The sequence below is a fragment of the Nycticebus coucang genome, chromosome 12, assembly GCF_027406575.1.
Source record: "Nycticebus coucang isolate mNycCou1 chromosome 12, mNycCou1.pri, whole genome shotgun sequence".
In the NCBI taxonomy this organism is placed as follows: Eukaryota; Metazoa; Chordata; class Mammalia; order Primates; family Lorisidae; genus Nycticebus; species Nycticebus coucang.
In genome coordinates, this window is record NC_069791.1 from 32,704,555 (window position 1) to 32,724,366 (window position 19,812).

The window sequence follows — 19,812 nt, forward strand, 5'->3', positions numbered from 1 at the left end:
TGGTTTCTATTTTTAGTAGAGACAGGGTCTCTCGCTCTTGTTCAGGCTGGTCTGGAACTCCTGAGCTCAAGCAATCTGACCATCCTGGCCTCCAAGAATGCTAGGATTATAGGCGTGAGCCCCCATCCCCGCTTTACACTTTTGCTTTTGACAGAGAGTTACATGATGGAGTCATAAAGGACATGTGTAGCTTTCTGCATCTGGCTTCCTTCTCTTAGCATAATACATCTGAGATTCAGAAGTGGGTTTCTTTTCATTGCTGAGTAGTATTCTATCATATACATGTACTGCAGTTTGTCCACACAGCAACTGGTGAATATTTGGGTTGCTCCTCAGCCTGTGCTTGGTTTTTGGCTGTTTTTAACATGTATACAACACGTATGCATCTATGCTGCATATCTATCAGAGAGGATGTCCACATGCACGTGTGATACCTTCCCCTTTCATATTATCCTAAGCTCCTCCTTTAAAAAAAATCCCACTATCATTCATCCTTGTGCTCCTCTACCCTTCTCCTCAGTCTTTTGATATTTATCCCTTCCTATCCCATCTCCACTGTCTGTTGGAATCCACCACTCTGTAATACTCACACCTGACTTTGGAGGAAACGCTCTAAAGCAGAACAATTCTCAGACTTTGACCTTTTCCCTGTTTTATAGTTAGCAATTTCCAAAGCCCAAGGATGGTGAAAAAATCCTTTTCAACTCACACAAAAGGAGATTGTGACTCAAAATGTTGGACTATCTCATGGTTAAAAGGAATTTTTACCCCAGGGAATGAATCTATACTGATCTGCAGATGACTTTTAACACAGAGGGGTCTAAATAATACTTTTCTATAATAAGGAAGACATTTCTCCTTTACTTCTTCTAAAATTTACTTAATTTAAACACAATTTAAAATTTGGGGTGAACTAAAGGCAATTTCAGTAAGAGGAAGCTAGACACCAACTTTTTCCGTTTTTTCAAGGACTACTCTTCAAAGGCCTGATTTAGCATAGAGCAGAAAAACTGTCAGTCCAGAACTTTGAAGTCTAATTTGTGTCTCAAACTTTCAGCTCCAATATCCTATGATATTTACTCAGAAAATATTAGCTCAGGGCGGCGCTTGTGGCTCAGTGAGTAGGGCGCCGGTCCCATATGCCGGAGGTGGCGGGTTCAAACCCAGCCCCGGCCAAAAATCACAAAAAAAAAAAAAAAAAAGAAAATATTAGCTCAGCATTTACTATAAGCCAGGTTATTATGCTGAGTGCTAAAAACTGGGAAATTAAATGTTTCTCTGAAAAGAGTCTCCAGGAAATGCAAGGAGACAAAACACCAAGAAAACTTTGGAGACTGTGAAAACAACACAAGAACTCTTTATGAAGGCCTCAAAGACAACACAAGTAATCTCCAGCATTCTAAGGTGCAGTTCTCAACAAATATTCATTTCCTGGATGTTTTCTCTGTACTGTTAGGTGCTGGAATATGAAGATGAAGAAAAGAAATTCTCCCATAAGGCACTCATCCTTATCTTATGATAGCAACAAGATAGAAGCCTATTGTATTCATCTCACCAAGTTTCTAGGCAGAACAGAAGTCTAGGATTTTACTGCTACTATTCCTATGGTGTTACGCAGGAGAGAGGGGCTCAGAACAGACCACTGGAGAGCACTCCTCCTTATGACAGAGATGGGTTTTGCTTCTTGTTACAGCCTACAGAACAATAGAAGGGGAGAGAAGAGGAACAGAAATCCCCAGCCTCCCAGCTTACCTCAATGTAAACCCCCTGATTGGGGTCAAGGTCCTGGTCCTCTACCATTTCAGTTTGTTCCTCTAGGTACATCACCTCATTTAATAAGCTGCAAATAGACAATGAGATAGACTAAGTCCTGTGGATCAAGAAAAATCACCCAGGTGACGAGATATTTTTGTTCTTTGAAAAATGCCTGGGTAGTGATTGTATTGGAATGGGAAGTTGTAAATAAAATTCAAAAATACAAAAAGCACTCTAAGGAATCTAGATGATATTAAAGAGATTTGAGGCCTAAAAGGATACAGGAATGGAAAATTAAAATGAACAAAATATAAGCTTATAAAATTATCAGAAAAAAAAACACAGAAGACTCTTTGGGACTTAGGACTAGGTGAAGAGTTATTAGACTTGACGCCAATCATACAATTTATAAGCGGGAAAATTGATAATCGGATCTTATCAAAATTAAAAACTTTTGTTTGGCCAAAAACTCCTTTAGAAGGAGAAAAAGACAAATTACACACTGGGAAAAATATTTGCATATCACATATCTGGCAAAGGCTTTGCATCTAGAATAGATAAAATCTCTCAAAACTCAACATTAAGAAACAAACTAATTAGAAAATGAGCAAAAGCCGTGTATAGACATTTTACCAAGAGGCTATATAAATGGCAGATAAACACATGAAAGGATGGTCAACACCATTAGCCATTAAAGAAATGCAATTAAAACTACAATGGGCTATCTCTACATATTTATCAGAATAGCTAAAATGAAAATAGTTATAACACCAAATGCTAGTAATGTTGTGGAGAAACTGGATCACTTATACATTAGTGGTAAGAATGTAAAATGTTATAGCTGCTCTAGAAAACAGTTTCGCAGTTCCTGTTAAAACTAAAAAACAGACTTACCCTCTAAGTTTTTGTTCTAAGATCTCTGTCAAATATATAGTCCTCAGCTCCTGAATTCCTTATGATATTTATTCAGAAAATATTAGCTCAGCATTTACTATAAGACAGGTATTATGTTGAGTGCTAATTATTATAAAAGAGAACAATGCAAAATCTTTGCTCTTTGAAGATCATAATATAATGTGGGAGGCAGGCAAACAAATCCATGAAAAAATTGGAGTCTTATTAATGTTTTGGGTTCCAATCATAATGGAGTGAAAGGAGTTTGATTTTGTCTCCAACCTTAAACAATTTAAAAAATTGAAAGTATATAAGAAACAATGGTTCTCAGATATTGGACAAAAGGCAGTGCAGGGCAATAATCCCTCAGAGATAGAGGCAGAATAATCACTAAAGCACATGCATTGCAGAGAATAATTGATGTTTCTACCAGCCAGAGTAAAAAAATGTTGCAACACACAAGTGATCAGATAGAAAGCTCAGAAGGTATTTCCTCAATTGTGGAACTATATTGGTTCTAGACTAAAGACTTTCCATCCTGCCCTATGACAATTAAAAGCAAGTCTTAAAGGATAAAACTACTTTTAAGTAATTTAATTGTGTTCCAGAACGAAGATTTATGAGTACACACACACACACACACACACTCTCTCCTCAAAAATATTCAAAACCAAAGTAAAATTCTTAATATCTGGCATTCACTAAAAAATTACTAGGCATACAAAGAAACAGGAAGCTATAATCTATCATAAAGTAAAAAAAAATCAAGAGATAGATTTAGAAAAGATCAAGTGATAGAATTAGTAGATAAAGTAACTTTAAAGGTTCTTATATTTTATTGTCTAAGGGGGCGGCGCCTGTGGCTCAAGGAGTAGGACGCTGGTCCCACATGCCGGAGGTGGCGGGTTCAAACCCAGCCCCGGCCAAAAACCACACACACACAAAAAAAAAGAAGGTAGAAGGAAACATGGGTACATTAGGAGAGATATGAAAGATAGAAATTAACACAGTAACTCTTCAGTAACAGATCCCTGCCATTAGAGTAGCTATTACCAAAAAGACAAAAACGAAAGATGTGGAGGATGTAGAGGAAAAGGAACCATTATACATTTGGCGGGAATTTAAATGAATACAGCTAGTATGGAAAACAGTATGGAGGTTTCCCCAAAATTAAAAATAGAAGCACTATATAATCCAACAATCCCACCACTGTTTCTCCAAAGTAAAGGAAATCAGTATATCAAAGGTATACCTGTACCTCCGTATCCATTGCAGCATTATTCACAATAGCCAAAATATGAAATCAACCTATGTTTCTATTGATACATGAATAGATAAAGAAAATGTGGAGTGTATGTGTATGTATAATGGAACACTATCCTGCCATAAAAAAGAATGAAATATAGTCATTTTCTGTAACATAGATAGAACTGGAGGTTGTTACGTTAAGTGAAGTAAGCCAGGCACAGAAACACAAGTATCTCATGTTCTCACTCATACATGGGAGTTAAAAAAAGTTGACCTCATGGAAATAGTAGAATGATAGCTACCAATGGGGAGGTGGGGAGATGAAGAGAGGTTGGCTAATGGATACAAACATACAGTTAGTTAGAAGAAATAAGTTCTAGTGCTTGATAGCACAGTAAGATTGTTATAGTTAATAATGAGTTCTTGTCTTTCAAAATAGCTAGAAGTTTTGAAATGTTCCCAATATAAAGAAATGATAAGTGCTTTGGTGATAGATATCTTAAATGGTTTGGTTATTACACATTGTATGCATGTATCAAAATATCACATGTACCCATAAATATGTAGAATATTATATATCAATGATAAATAAATAATTAAAAATCTCTCAGTAACATTCATGCAAAAATTCAATTTTAGCAAACTGAATCCAACAAAAGGCTAACATGTCATGAATAAGTAGAGTTGTTTCAGGAAATTTAAGGCTGGCTCAGTATTCATAGTCATTTTAACGTGCCATATCAAGAAACATAAAAACAAAGATATAATTATTCATAGATGTAGCAACAGCTATTAAAAAAATTCAGTGTCATTCTCAATTTTAAAAATATCTCTAGCCAAGCACATTAGTTCATGCCTGAACCCCCACACTTTGGGAGGGCTAGGCAGGAGGATAGCTTGAAGTCAGGAGTCTGTCTCTGCAAACAAAATTTTTAAATTAACTGGGCATTGTGGTGCACACCTGTAGCCCTAGCTAAGACTGAGGCAGGAGGATTGCATCAGCCTAGCAGTTTGAGTTTGCAAAGAGCTATGATGGCACCACTGTACTCTAGCCTGGGCAATAACAAATAAATAAACAAACCTCAGTAAACTAAGAATAGAAGAAATTTTCTCAGTCTGATAAAAAAAAAATGTCTATTTTTTAAGATAACAAAATAGCTAACATCATATTCAACACTTTTCCTATAAGACAGGGAGCAAGGTGAATATGTTTGCTCCCCACTGTCACCATTCCCATTCAACATTATACTGGACATTCTAGGCAATACAACAGAGGAACAAAGAGAAGTGAAAGGCATACAGATTGGAAATGAAGATATAAAGCTGTATCTATTTTCAGATTACATGATTATCTATGTAGAAAACCCCCAAATAACCTACAAAAACTACTGGAGTTCAGCAATGTCACAAGACACAAGACCAATACACAAATACATCATTGTATTTCTATATACTAGCAATTAACATGGAATTAACATCCTTTTAACATGGAAACTTTAAAAGGGTTACTTATAATAGCACCAAAACCCTGAAATACTTTGGCATATAGCTAATAAAATATGTGAAAAGTCTATACAGTGAAAACCATACAACACTGATGAAAAGAATCAAAGACAACCTAAATGAAGAGATATACTATATTCATGGATTGGAAGATTCAATATTGTTAAAGTATTAGTTCTTCCCAAATTTATCTACAAATTCTTCATAATTCCAATCAAAATCCTAGCAGAACCAACAATCTTGTTTTAAAGTCTATCTAGAAAATACAAATAATAATAATAAAATTAAAAATTAGAATGATCAAAAAAAATTTTTTAAAGCAGAACAAAGTTGAATAACTCTTAATACCTAAAGTCAAGACCTAATATAGAGATGCACACTAATCAAGACAGGGTGGTGGGCAAAAGATATAAATAAGACATTTCACTAAAAAAGAGATGCTCAACATCACTAGTTATTTGCTAAATGAAAATTGGAAAGCACAGTGAGACATAACCACCAGATGTTAGAATGGTTACAGTCAAACAAAAAACACTGATAGTACAATACCAAGTGCTGATGAGGATATAGAGCAACTAGACCTCTCATACACTGTTGGAAGACATGCAACAAAATGGCATAGCCATTTTGAAACCCTTTAATGGTTTCTTATAAATATAAACATACATTTACTATACAGTCCAGCATTCCTACTGGTTGTTTACCCAAGGAAGGTAAAAATGTATGCTCATACAAAAACCTATACATGAATATTTATGAAGTCTTTATTTGTAATTGCCAAAATTCCTAAATGTTCTTCAATTAGTGAAAGATAATACGTGGTATACAAAGGTTCTGACAAGTTTACAAACTCATCCTAGAAAAAGTTCTATGTACTCATTGCTGAATATCACCATGGTTACCTTCAGAGTATTCCCTTTAGGAAGCTATGCAAGGGTGCCAGCACCTAGTCCACCCTTCAAAGCAATTTTGGAACTCTTTTTCTGGAATGGCTATCACAGCTGTGATGGTATTACCCTTGATGTCCTAAATGTCATCAAAATGTCTTCCTTTCACTATTTCCTTTATCTTTGAGTAAAGAAAAAAGCCATTGGGGGTCAGATCAGGTGAGTTGGGAGGGTGTTCTAATGCAGTTATTAGTTTGCTGGCTAAAAACTCCCTTCAGATTGAGCTGTGTGAGCTGGTGCATTGTTGTGATGCCAGAGCCATGAGTTGGCAAAGGTTTTCAGTTAAGATTTTTCTAACTGTTTCTGTATAAATGTTTACTTGGTTTGCTATGCTTCTCATAGGCAGCCAATAATTTTGACCCACAATTTGATGAATTTTTGCAATGTTTTTGTGAGTTCCGCTTGTTACTGGCTGCCCTGACCTCTCTTTATCAGTGATATTTTCTCTCCTCTCAGAAAAATGCTTAATTTATTTGTGCATTGACATTTTATTCATGTCATTACAACATAAATTTAAACTAATCCATCCTCAATTTCCCTTCCACTTCCACTCTTGCCAACTTTCATAAGAAATTTATGAATGTTTGTTCATTGTTCTAATTCAATCTCCAACATTCTCCTTACAACACACAAAAACATACAACAGTAATGAATACTCCTCAGCAAGACACTGTCACATGTCAACATGAACACAACTGTAAGACACTGATATACCAAGGTCATGAAACTTTACTGAGTTGTTTGTACAGTGCTCCCAACATAAGCGCATGGTGGCAAATTTGCAAACTTAATTGTCATACCTCATATTGATATAATGGAATACCATTCAGTGACAAAAAGAAACTACTGATGGTACATGCAACAACATGGATGACTCTCAAATGCATTATATTAAGAAATAGAAGGAGGATTCAAATGACTATGTGCTATATGATTCCACTTCTGTGACATTTGGAAAAGGTTAAATGGTAGAAATGGAGAACAGATAAGTGGTTGTCAGCAGCTTGGCCTGTGGAGAGTGGTCACTACAGGAGGGTATGAGGGATTTGATGAATGATAAAAGTGTTCTTCATCTTTACTGTGGTGGCTACACAACTCATGCATTTCTCAAAACTTGTAGTACTGTATAAGAAAAAAAATAATTTTATGGTATATAAAATGTTCCTTAATTTAAAAAACTATTACATGGGGTTCGAATGAATAGAATCATAGAATTCTTTAAAAAAAAAAAGCATTCTGGGAAAAATATCCCATTTTGGATAGGAGGGTCAGGAGAAGGCCTCTCTACATTGTCACCAGCATTTAGTATTACCAGCCTTTTTTTTTTTTTTTTTAAACTGTAACGATTCTGACAGGTGTAGTGGTCACGTCTCATTATGCTGTTCAATTATCCTCTGGCTAATAAGTGATGATATTGAGTATCTTTCCATGTGTGTAGCTAAAGGGTGAAAGAGATATTTAACAGAAAGGTGAAGAAATAGCTAGAAGAGTTGCCCTGTAGTAGGAAAGAGTTTGGAACATGGCAGGAAAGTTCAGAAGGTCAGGGGTGCTTATTTCTAATGGCTTCCATATAATAATTGCTTATCATGTACTAGGCCAGAGGTTCTCAACCTGTGGGTCGCAACCCACAGGAACTAGGAAGGTTGAGAAACACTATACTAGGCTCCGTGTTACTGTCTGTGCATACAGAATTTTATTGACTCCTCACAATAAACCAGTGAGATGGTTATTATTAGTTTCTCTTTATGGGAAAAGAAAGTCAAGGCTTAAAAAAGGTTAATTAATGGGCAGCACCTGTGGCTCAAAGGAGTAGGGCACTGTCCCCATATGCCAGAGGTGGTGGGTTCAAACCCAGCCCCAGCCAAAACTGCAAAAAAAAAGGTTAATTAACTTATCCAAGAACTTGGGTCTGACTCCAAAGCCCCATTCTCTTTATACTAGTGACTAAATGAGTAACAATTTTATCTTTTGGTTTCATCTTAAAACTTTCCATTTAAATTCAGAGACACAAGGCCACAACAAGTAAAACAAAAAGACAACCTTCAGAATGGGAAAAGATATTTGCATGTTACAAATCTGACAAAGAATTGATAACTAGAATATACAGAGAAGTCAAATTAATCAACAAAAAACCAGCAAACATCCCATCTACCACTGGGCAAGAGATATGAACAGAATCTTCTCTAAGAAAGACAGAGAAATGGCTAATAAACATTTGAAAAAATGCTCATGTTCCTGATCGTCAGAGAAATCAAAACCACCCAGAGATATCACCTAACCCCAGTGAGAAAAGCCCACATCACAAAGTCTCAAAGCTGCAGATGCTGGCATGGATGTGGAGAAAAGGTTCTATACTACTAGTGGGACTGCAAACTAAAACAATCTCTTTGGAAAGAAGTATGTAGAATCCTCAAGGAACTCAAATTAGACCTCCCATTTATTCTCACAATCCCACTTATAAGCATCTCCCCACAAGAAAAAAATCATTTTATCATAAGGACATTTGCACTAGATTGTTTATTGCAGCTCACTTTACAATCACCCCAATGTGTAAACAACCTAAATGCCCTCCAACCCAGGCATGGATTAACAAGCTGTGGTATGTGTATATACCAGGGAATACTATTCAGCCATTAAAAAGATGGAGACTTTGCATCTTTTGTATTAACCTGGATGGAGGTGGAACATATTCTTCTAGTATCACAAGAATGGAGAAGCAAAAATCCAATGCACTCAATTCTAATATGAATGCAGTAGATGAGCTAACACAAGAGGTGGGGTGGGGGAATCAGGTAGCGGGGAGAGGGCCTGGGGAGTCACGGTATATGCCATACCTCTTGGGGGCAGGACACAAGTATAAGAGGGACTTTATCTAACAAATGCATCAGTGTAACATAATTCTTTGTACCCCCAATGAATCCCAAATAATAATAGTAAAAAAAAAAAAAGATGGAAACTTTACATCTTGCGTATTAATCCGGATGGAGTTGAAACACATTCTTAGTAAAGTATCACAAGAATGGAGAAACAAGAATCCTATGTAGTTAATTCTGATATGAAGCCAGTAGACAATCTAACGCACGCTCACATGAGAGAAAAACTCAAATTAATTCAAGGTAGAGTAGGGGAGTAGGGAGAGGGGATAAGAGAGGGGGATGGCTTTGCTCCCACTTACTGAGCATAATGTTAGGGTGTATGGCACACCTCTTGGGGCAGGACACATTACAAGAGAGACTCTACCTAACAAATGCAAACATTGTAACCTAATTCTTTGTACCCTTAAATTAACCTGAAACAATAATAAAAATAAATAAATAAATAAATAAATTCATAGACACATTAGCAAACATACCTTACATTTTTTCCATGCTATGCTAGTTGGTTTGGACAATAACGACAATGATAATAATTATCCCTTTGATAATTACTAACACAGATTCAAAGAAAGAGTATGTGAGAAAAATCCTTGAGGAAAGAGAGAGCAGAGATGCAGGTAACTTTGATTTAAGCTTTGAGATATCATGACAGTAACTTCTAATCATGAGACCTTATCTCCCAGAGTCCAGAGTTTCATGGGTATTTGAAGTTATGAAACTTTCCACTAGTTTCTGACCAATCCCAACACCCTACAATTACCTCTTCACTGTGTTTTCTGTTACGTTTATTTTTCGTATAATACTGTTAATTTTCTCCAGCCAGCCTACGTGATCAGTTCCAACCTCTTGCACTTCCAAGTCCATCTTCGTATTCCAGTAGTTTAGCCTAAAGAACATGTTCTGTGGACACCTGCAGAAATGTTAGGATCAGTTGCAAGGTAGAAAATGGGGCACATCTTACACAGCCTGAAGCTCTTGTCCTTTGATGGCAAGTTGGCCTTTTTAGTCATTTCCCATCAATAAAATGGGCCAATGGGAATTTAGGCCCCAAGGAAAAAAGATTGGGCATTTATTTGATGTCTACTTTAAAAGATCTTGGAGGCTGGGCGGGGTAGCTCATTCCTATAATTCTACCACTTTGGGAGGTCAAGGCAGGTGGATTGCTCTAGAAGTTGGGGACCAACTTGAGCAAGAGTGAGACCCCGTTTCTACTAAAAATAGAAAAAAAAAAGGAAAAGAAAACAACTAGCCAGGTGTTGCTACAGCTACTTGGGAGGTTGAGGCAAGAGTATCGCTCAAGCCCAAGTCTTTGCGGTTGCTGTGAGCTAAGATGCCACAGCACTCTACCCAGGGACTCTGTATCAAAAAGTAAAAAACAAAAGACCTTTGAAAGGCTAGATAAAAGAAAGCATATATTTTAGTTAGTAAAAAACATATATATTTTTTCATTTCCCTGCATAGAATAAATGTTAACTATTGATATCAGGATAGTGGTTACATCATGGTGGGGGAGGAGAGATAGACATTAGGGAAAGAATCCACAGAGTATTAACTATATACATATTCACACGTGTGTATGTGTGAATGTATATATATATATATATATATATTTCTTTCTTTTTTTTTTTTTTGAGGCACTCACTCTGACCACTGTGCTAGAGAGCTACAGTGCAGTGGCTTCATCATAGCTTACAGTATTTGAGCTCAAGCAACCCTCCTGCCTTAGCCTCCTGAGCAGCTGTGACTACAGGCACACACCACTATGCCCAGCTAATTTTTCTACTTCTTTTGGTAGAGATTGGGTCTTGTTGTTCAGGCTGGTCTCAGACTCCTGGGCTCAAGTGATCCTCCCGCCTCAGCCTCCCGAAGTGTTAGGATTACAGGTGTGAGTCACAACATCTGACCTCACAACATACTGCTAATGATAATTACAATTTTTTGTATTTAGAAAATGATGGGAGGGTTGATATATGTATTAATTCCAGACTCCAAATAAAAATTTGCGCAAAGAGAACTCCATGCTCTGTCCTTAGAAACGTCCTTACTTTGCATTCTGGCTGGAACGTGTAGTTATCTGTGCACTTGGGTGCTTTATGGTTCAAGACATACATGGATTTTAAATATTCCAAGCTTTCCCTACGTCCACTACTTAAATTTCGTTATTCCCTTCACACACATTATTAGATGCTCTCTCGCATGTGTCAAGGCTTACAAATCAGGGGTGTTCTCCTCTGAAAACTGCACAGATGTAGACCCTGGGGGCTCCTCATGAGTCTCTGTTTCCTGCTCGTCCTGTTCACTCTGTGGGTCCTGGCTATACTCGGCCTCCTGCTCCAGTGTATCCTGATAAAGAGGAAGGAAGCAAAGCAGAACAAAAGAGTTATCCCAAGAGGTGGTGGTTCCTCTAGCCCTACCCAATCCCCTTTTTCTGGGGACAGAGTCCTCTCTGAGACCACAAGCTTTTCATGCTTTTGTAAGGTAAGTACACATGTCCTTCTGCTCTGTTTACGGGGAAGGCTGGGGCAGGGGCATGTAGAATAGTAGCGTCCACATGCAGAGCTCTTCCCATTGCTGACAAGTCATAGAAACCCACCTGAGCACGGACTCCCAAATTCCACTCAAATAAGATGACTCTTTTGGTCGCCTTAAAAAAATCAATGTCATGGGAAAGAAAAGATACATTGTATGGAAATAGTTTGGATGCTGGTTTAAAAAATATGATTATAAAAGATATTTGGAAACAAGTGAAGAAATTAGAACATTTAGAGATATGAGGACATTATGTAATTATTGCTAATGTTCCTAGATGTGAAAGTATTTTCGTTAAGTAGAAGAAAGTCTTTATTTTTAGAGAAGCTTTCTGAAGTAAACAGGAATTAAGTGTCTTTGACCTACTTTTAAATGGTTTAGAAAATTCCATCTATCTGTGTACAAGGGTGACCATAAAGTTGCAAATTTTTATTTGGAGCTTGAAACTAATACATATATCAATACTCCTATCATTTTCTAAACATGAAAAGTTATCATTAGAAGTATATTGTGAGGTCAGATAGGGTGGCTTACTCCTGTAGTAGACAACTATTATATTACATTATTATTATTATTATTATTATTATTTTGAGTCGGAGTCTCAAGCTGCCACCCTGGGTAGAGTACCATGGTGTCACAGTTCACAGCAACTTCCAATTCTTGGGCTCAAGTGATCCGCTTGCCTAAGTTTTTCTCTTTTTAGTAGAGATGGGGTCTCGCTTTTGCTCAGGCTGGTCTCAAACTTTTAGCCCGAGCTCAAACAATCCACCTGCTTCGGCCTCCCAGAGTGCTAGGATTACAAGCATGAGCCACTGCGCCCGGCCTAGACAACTATTTTAAATTGCACACAAACTTTATGGATATCCTGTATATAAAGATAAAGCTAATGTGACAAATGTTAAAGATTCTAAAATCCAAGTATGGGAATATGATCTATTATTGTATAATTCTTTTCTGTTTTCTTTTTGTTTATATTTTTTCATATCAAAGAGTTTGGGACAAAAGCCTATTCCCTAAGTTTGATCAACAATATTTATTTCTGTTTCTTTATTCTTTATCTTGTTCTAGAAAAGCATTCAAGGCGTTTTCCAGTATTTTAATTCTGTGCATGCAAAAATTGACAATGATTTATCTTCAAACTTTTTTTAGTTAACTACATTGTGAAATATTTCTTCTGTTCTTTGAAGAAGTTTGATTTGAAATTCCTGTATTTCAGCAGAAGTTTTTTTTTTTTGTGGCAGAGTCTCACTATTTCGCCCTTGGTAGAGAGCTGTGGCATCACAGCTCATAGCAACCTCAAACTCTAAGGCATAAGCGATTCTCTTGCCTCAGCCTCCCAAGTAGCTGGGACTACAGGTGCCCGCCACAACACTTGGCTGTTTTTTTGTTGTAGTTGTGATTGTTGTTTAGCTGGCCCCGGCCGGGTTCGAACCCGCCAGCTGTGGCTGGCGCCCTAACTGCTGAGCTATGGAAGCCAAGCCCAGCAGAACTATTTTTAAGCTAGAAGGAGAAAAAACTGGAGTAGGGAGAACAGGATTAGTCTCTTTCTAAAATGTCTGCATAAACTACTAGCCAAGACAATAAGAATAACATTCACGTAACTCTTTAAAAATTGCTTTCATGTGCATTATTTCTTTTCATTCTCATGATAGACTTAGACTTGAGTAGGATAAAGGCAGGTATTGGAATCTGTAGCCTATTCATATTCAGTGATTTGCTCATGGTCATAGAGCATACAGAGGGTCTATTGGTAACCTCCAAAAAGAAATATACCCATGTTCTAATACAGTCCTAGGACACTCTCTGTACATGATGTTATTTGAAAAGTCTTTGCAGATGTAATTAAGTAAAGGATCTTAAGTTAAGATCATCTTAGAGTATCTGGATGGGTTCTAAGCGCAATGATGAATATCCCAGTGAGAGACAGAAGAGGAAAAGAAACAGACAGAAGGTGACTATGTGGAGACAGAAGGACAGACTGGAGATAGCAGCTACAAACCGGTGAAGCCTGGAGCTCTAGGAGCTGGAAAAGGAAGGATTCTCCCCTAGAGACTGAATTAAGGGTCAACAGATGAATTCTACTGGAAGGCCATCTGCTAGCAGTGGGTGATCTGTTATAAGGTGACAAATGTCACAGTTATTTCGTAAATCCCCCAAGACAAAAAATAACCTATAATCCCTCCCCCTTTTTTTGAAGTCTCTCGTGTTGTAACTGTAGCATCCAGTGGAAACAGCGCCATCTTCCACCTCCCTCCTGGTGTCAAGCCCTGAAGTCCTGCAGTGGTGAGGAGGAAACCCTCAGACATTTTTCTTACAACTTTGAGATATCAAATGTGAAGTCCCCTTCCTTCTTCACCCACTATGACATCTAAATATCTCTCTTACCCAGTTTTTAGTGTCCGCCTTGTGAAAGAAGTCAGTTTGAGAGTTTTCAGAGAATGCATCGTCCTCATCATCTAATCTGTCCAAGACATGATTCCTTCTGGTAATTTCCTTTAGCGAACTGCAAGCCACACAATCCAAACGAGACTGTTATTATGTCATGGGGCCAGCACGCAGGCCTGCCTCTCTAAAGGGAGAACTCTGAGCTATTCCCCAGCCCTAAGGAGCACCTGCTATCCTTGTACTGAGTTCATTCTGTGTGAATAACACCTCACATAGTGTATGGCACAAAATAGCAATAGAGGGCCTGGGGAAAAAAATTTTGGCTGAATCTTATTAATAGTGAGATTCCAAATCCCAAACTCATTACAACTGTGTGCATATGTATGTATAAATGTGTGTGCAAAATAAATAAAGAAATTTTTAAAATCCTGTTCTAAAAAAGTAGAGTTTACAAATATTGTATGGTTCAAACTAATGGGCAGGGGAAGTCTACAGTACTCTCTTGATCTCCAGCCTACACTGTCCTTCCTACAACATTTACTAGTTTCGTTATTTTTCCACAGAGATGCATAAATGAGCAGATATGTATGTGTCTGTATATAAGCAAATACCTTTTAAATTATAAATGGGAGCACAGTGACACACTATTCTGTACTTTGGATTTCATTTTTAGCAACATATCTTGGAGTTCATTTCACGTTAGTAAATACGGAGCTGCCTCGTTTTAAAAATGGTATGTGGTGTTCCATCATGGAACATCATGGTTCCACAATAATTTACTAACCAGTTTTTTATTAATGGATACGTAGTGTTTCTAATCATTTGTTACTATAGTATAAACAATGCTGGATTGAATACCCTTATGCATTGAGATGTTTTTGTCATGTACATGTACAAGTATATCTATTGGACAACCGTAAGAGTATAATTGTTAGGTCAATGGATATGTATATTATAAATTTTGATAGATTATTTTTTACCAAAGTATGCTTTTTTTTTCAGATTAACATGCCCTTTAAAAAATATGCTTAGTGGGCGGCGCCTGTGGCTCAAGGAGTAGGGCGCCGGTCCCATATGCCGGAGGTGGTGGGTTCAAACCCAGCCCCAGCCAAAAAAAAACAAAAAACAAAAAAAATAAATAAATGCAGCAGCCCCTCCTCAGCAGCATCTCTGATGGGAGATGGTCACTACCACAGCATTTTGGGCGGCGCCTGTGGCTCAAGGAGTAGGGCACTTGTCCCATATGCCAGAGGTAGTGGGTTCAAACCCAGCCCTGGCCAAAAACCACAAAAAAAAAAATATGCTTAGATTTAGAAACATAGATGCTTGTTTAATATTCAGTGACCCATCAACCTTCGGAAGCAAGAATATCAGAACTGGTAATAAATTTCAGAAATGCAAACGAACTCTGAATCCCTGGTAGACTCATGTAAGACTCTGAAGATAAAACAAATCCTTGTATCTCTTTTTGTCATTTTGGATGCATATTTAACACTGAATTTATGATGTACCAGATAGTGAAGTACTAAAGTATGCTTCAAAGAAGTTGAATCAATTTACACTCCCAGCAAAAATGGTGAAGAGTGCCTGTTTTCCCACTCCTTTCCTGAAACCAAGTATTATTAAAGTTTTTATTCTTTACCAATCTGGTACATTCAAACTGGTATCTCATTTTAGTTTTGGTCTTATTTCATGGGTAAGGTTGTTCAATGTCTCCTTTGTATTTCTTTTTCTATAATAATTGTGTCGATATCCTTTGCCCACTCCCTGTTACACTACCGTTATTTTGCTGGAGCGCATATATGTAAACACACATGCCCACTTTTCCTCTCTCTCTCTCTCTCTCTCATATACTTTTGAATGAATCACAGTGAATATATGATATAGGTCCATAGCAGTAGTTTTCAGTCTGTGGGCCTTGAACTCTGAGTTTGGAGGTCTTGGTGGGGGTGGTCACTTCCCATTTACTCTGCACAGGGAGGGATCCTGGAATCTATGCACATTCCTACAGACGGAATAAAGGTTGCTTGTATAAGTAAATACTGCTCAGAGTTTCCAAATGCGTGTGTTACTGTCTTCAGCAAATTATAAATGCATTTAAGAACATCTTTGATTTCCTAATAGCTTTCTTGACATATGAGGGGTTCTTGGAAAATCTTTTATTTAAAAAATGTTTTTCCTATTGAGAAAGGTTAATGGTCTATATTAGTATACACTTTTTCCACGTACTTACAAATATATATATGTATTTACATGACTGTATACCTTCTACTCCAGAAAGTGTATTAAATGGGCTACATCTCTAACATGTGGAGAAAATGAAACCACAAAACAATCTCCATATTTTCCCAAATTGACAAGTCTCGACAATTTCTTTTTAACTGGTGTCTGCCAACATTGGGATGGCAGTGTCACCCTTTAGTGTCCCATAAGGCCCACTGCAAGAAATATTCATGAGGCAAACAGTAGATAAATGGCAAGGAAGCATGTCAACCCAGAACCTGAACTTGGAAATCTCATCATTTGTATGTGCTTGGCCCAAGGAAATCTCCAGTCAGGACTCTCCAAAAACGGCGCCTGTGAACTCCAACTTACTTCCACGCTGCACCTTCAGTCGCATCACGTTTGTGGAGAAAGCCATTTTCTTTTCCAGTCAACTGTTGTTCCTTCCAGTCTGTATTTGTCTGCAGAGACATCTCATCATCTAGACTTGTGGGTGTGAGATCCATTTCTTCAGCACTGAAAGACAATGATGCGAAGAGGGGTTTCATGGCAGAACCAGCACCCACCCCCTCCCTGCTGATAGTAGGCTGATTTCTTCCTTGAAGAGTTTGGCCTGAACCCCTCCCCTTCCATCCAAACTGGCTGTCCATGGTAAAGGACCACAAAGCAGAGTCTCAGGTCCCTCTACTCAAGTCCTGTGTGGCTGTCCCCAAGTCTACACCTCACTGGAGGGCATCTGAGCCATACATGTGCATTTTGAATCCTTGAATGGGAAACCTATAGAGGGATATTCAATCACCAGTCAGGGGGCAGGGGATGGAAACCTTTGTTTCTATAACCTCTTTCTGATTAGATACTAACATATGTATGGTAAACATTTAAAAAAGCAAAAGAAAAATAAAATCACTGGTACTCTAGGAATAACCAGAGATTGCTCAGAGATGTCCATGCTTAATCACTCTTAATATTTTGCATATTTTATTTCTGTTTTTAATTTTGATATTTTACTCTGTTCCCACTGCTGACAACTAGGCTATTTCTAATTATACACTATTACAAATAATACAATAATGGATAGTCTTGTTTACTAATTTTCAGTGAATCTCTAATTACTTAGACGTGTAATTACTGGATCAAAGTGTATATGATTTTTTCTTCTACAGGAAGATTTCTTTATCAATTAAGAAAATCTGGAATCACTTCTCTATTTAAAATGTTCCCAAGTAAGAAAGTATGTATTCATTAATATTCTAGAAAACAAATGATAATTTTCTGAGACTTTGTCTCAAAAAAAAAAAGTATTGTTAGTATGTAAGCTTCCCAGCTACTTAATACTAAATTCTTGTTCTCTATGTAAACATCAGCAATAACAAAATCACAGAATTCATTAAATCTCCTGACTCATTTATGGTTTCTCCTTTGTGAGATACCCAGCTGCCCCCTTATTATTTTATACCAATGATTGATTTATATATTTACAGAAATTACTCTTTCTGTATCCCTAGGTTCTTATTACTATTCTTCAGACTCAAACTAATACCTGCTTCTTCTACTAGTAATTTTTTAATAAGTAGGTTGGGTATGTTTTTGGTGTGGCATCTATATAATGAAACTGTACGGACATTTTGTCATTCTGATAATGCTATCACTGTCTGACGTACACATTTTAAATGTATAAAAGATGGATTATTAGAAAAGCCTAATAGTGCTATCCATTAGAGTAGTCAACAAATTTGTCAGAGCTTAAGATTGTCATACTGAATTCTAGAGATCATTCAACAAACCATATATATCCCTTGCCTTCAGCATGTTAATATGACCTTCAAACATAATAATATGGCTGGTATGTCACACGAGGCCAGCTTGTTCATTTCATAGGGTAGAAATCATCTAGGGTTGTTTATTCAATACAGTGTTTTGGGTAACGTTCCTTTTTTAATACATGCACAGTACACATAATTCTGGATTTCAAGGAAGTCAGATCTTCTTCTCATATCACACGAACATGAAAACCCTTTCAGAGGAATCCTGTGAATATGCGTCTTATTGTTTCAAACACATATATACAGAGGGTGCCAAAGAAAATGTATACACATTTTAAGAAAGGAAAAAAATGTATTAAAATTGTAATACTCAAGTCATGTTTGACTTCTGCAGTTACAAGAGATATAAGATACAATATACAAGATAACAAATGTTATTGGTATATATTGAGTATTATAATTTTAATAGTTTTTTCATTTCTTAAAATGTGTATATATTTTTTTGTACCCTCTGTATATTTTTGCTTAAAATTGCTTTGGCTAATCAGGCTCTTTTCTGGTTCCAAACAAAGAATAGAATTATTTTTTTTAGATCTGTGAAATATGATCTTGGTATTTTGATAGAGATTGCATTGAATATGTAAATCACTTTGGGTTGTGTGGACATTTTAACAATGTTGATTGTATCAATCCATGAGAATGGTATATTTTTCCATTTGTTTGTGTCATCTGCAATTTCTTTCCTTAATGTTTCATAGTTCTCTTTGTAGAGATCTTTCACTTGCTTGGTTAAGTATATTCCTGGGTATTTTATTTTCTTTGTAGCAATTGTGATTGGTATTGAATCTTTGATTTGATGTTACTGGTGTATAGGAATGCCACTGATTTGTGTACACTGATTTTGTATACTTTGCCAAATTCATTGATCAAGACCAGAAGTCTCTTTGTGGAGTCTTTGGTGTTTTCTAGACCTAAGACATATTGTCAGCAAAAAGCAATAATTTGACCATCTCTTTCCTGGTTTGATATCTTTTATTTCTTTCTCTTGCCTGATTGCTGTGAGTAGGACCTTCCAGCATCATGTTGAATAGCAGTGGTGATAGTGGGCACCTTGTCTTGTTCAGTTTTTAATGGGAATGTTTTCAACTTTTTCCCGTTCAGCATGATGTTGGCCACATATGGGTTTCACATATATGACTTTTATAATTTTGAGGTATGTTCCATCTGTAACTAGTTTGTTGAGGGCTTTTATCATGAAAGGGTGCTGAATTTCATTGAGTGCTTTTTCTTCATCTATTGAGATGATCATATGGTCTTTGTTTTTGCTTCTGTTTATGTGGTGAATCACATGTATTGGTTCACATTTGTTGAATCAAATGTAAATCTTTGCATTCCTGGTATGAAGCCCAATTGGTCAGAGTGGATTATTTTTTTGATGTGCTATTGAATTTGGTTTGCTAAGTTTTTTTTTTGTTTGTTTTGTTTTGTTTTGTTTTTGAGACAGACTCTCCCTCTGTCACTCTGGGTAGAGTGTCATGGTGTAATCAATCATAGCTCACAGCAACTTCAAATGCCTGGGCTCAAGAGATCCTCTTGCCTCAGTTTTTCTATTTTTTTTAGTAGAGACGTGGTCTTATTCTTGCTCAGGCTGGTCTCAAACTCTTGAGCTCAGACAATCCGCCTACCTCA

At 37.0% G+C, this 19,812-nt stretch overlaps 2 protein-coding genes across 3 annotated transcripts in view; both read right to left on the reverse strand.

Annotated features, from left to right (window-relative positions):
- Positions 1-16,866, reverse strand: part of SMCO2 (single-pass membrane protein with coiled-coil domains 2) — a 28,011-nt gene extending 11,145 nt beyond the window's left edge. For both annotated transcript variants that reach the window (XM_053554081.1, XM_053554080.1), the window contains exons 1-5: positions 16,733-16,866; positions 14,138-14,255; positions 11,436-11,566; positions 9,984-10,133; positions 1,753-1,840 (exon numbers count right to left, since the gene is read on the reverse strand). In XM_053554081.1, the coding sequence (XP_053410056.1) occupies positions 1,753-1,840; positions 9,984-10,133; positions 11,436-11,566; positions 14,138-14,255; positions 16,733-16,866 (621 nt within the window). The remainder of the gene's footprint in view (positions 1-1,752; positions 1,841-9,983; positions 10,134-11,435; positions 11,567-14,137; positions 14,256-16,732) is intronic.
- Positions 16,746-19,812, reverse strand: part of BMAL2 (basic helix-loop-helix ARNT like 2) — a 122,524-nt gene continuing 119,457 nt past the window's right edge. Inside the window, exon 16 of the mRNA XM_053554073.1 lies at positions 16,746-16,876. Coding sequence (XP_053410048.1) covers positions 16,871-16,876 — 6 coding nt within the window. The 3' untranslated portion in view covers positions 16,746-16,870. The remainder of the gene's footprint in view (positions 16,877-19,812) is intronic.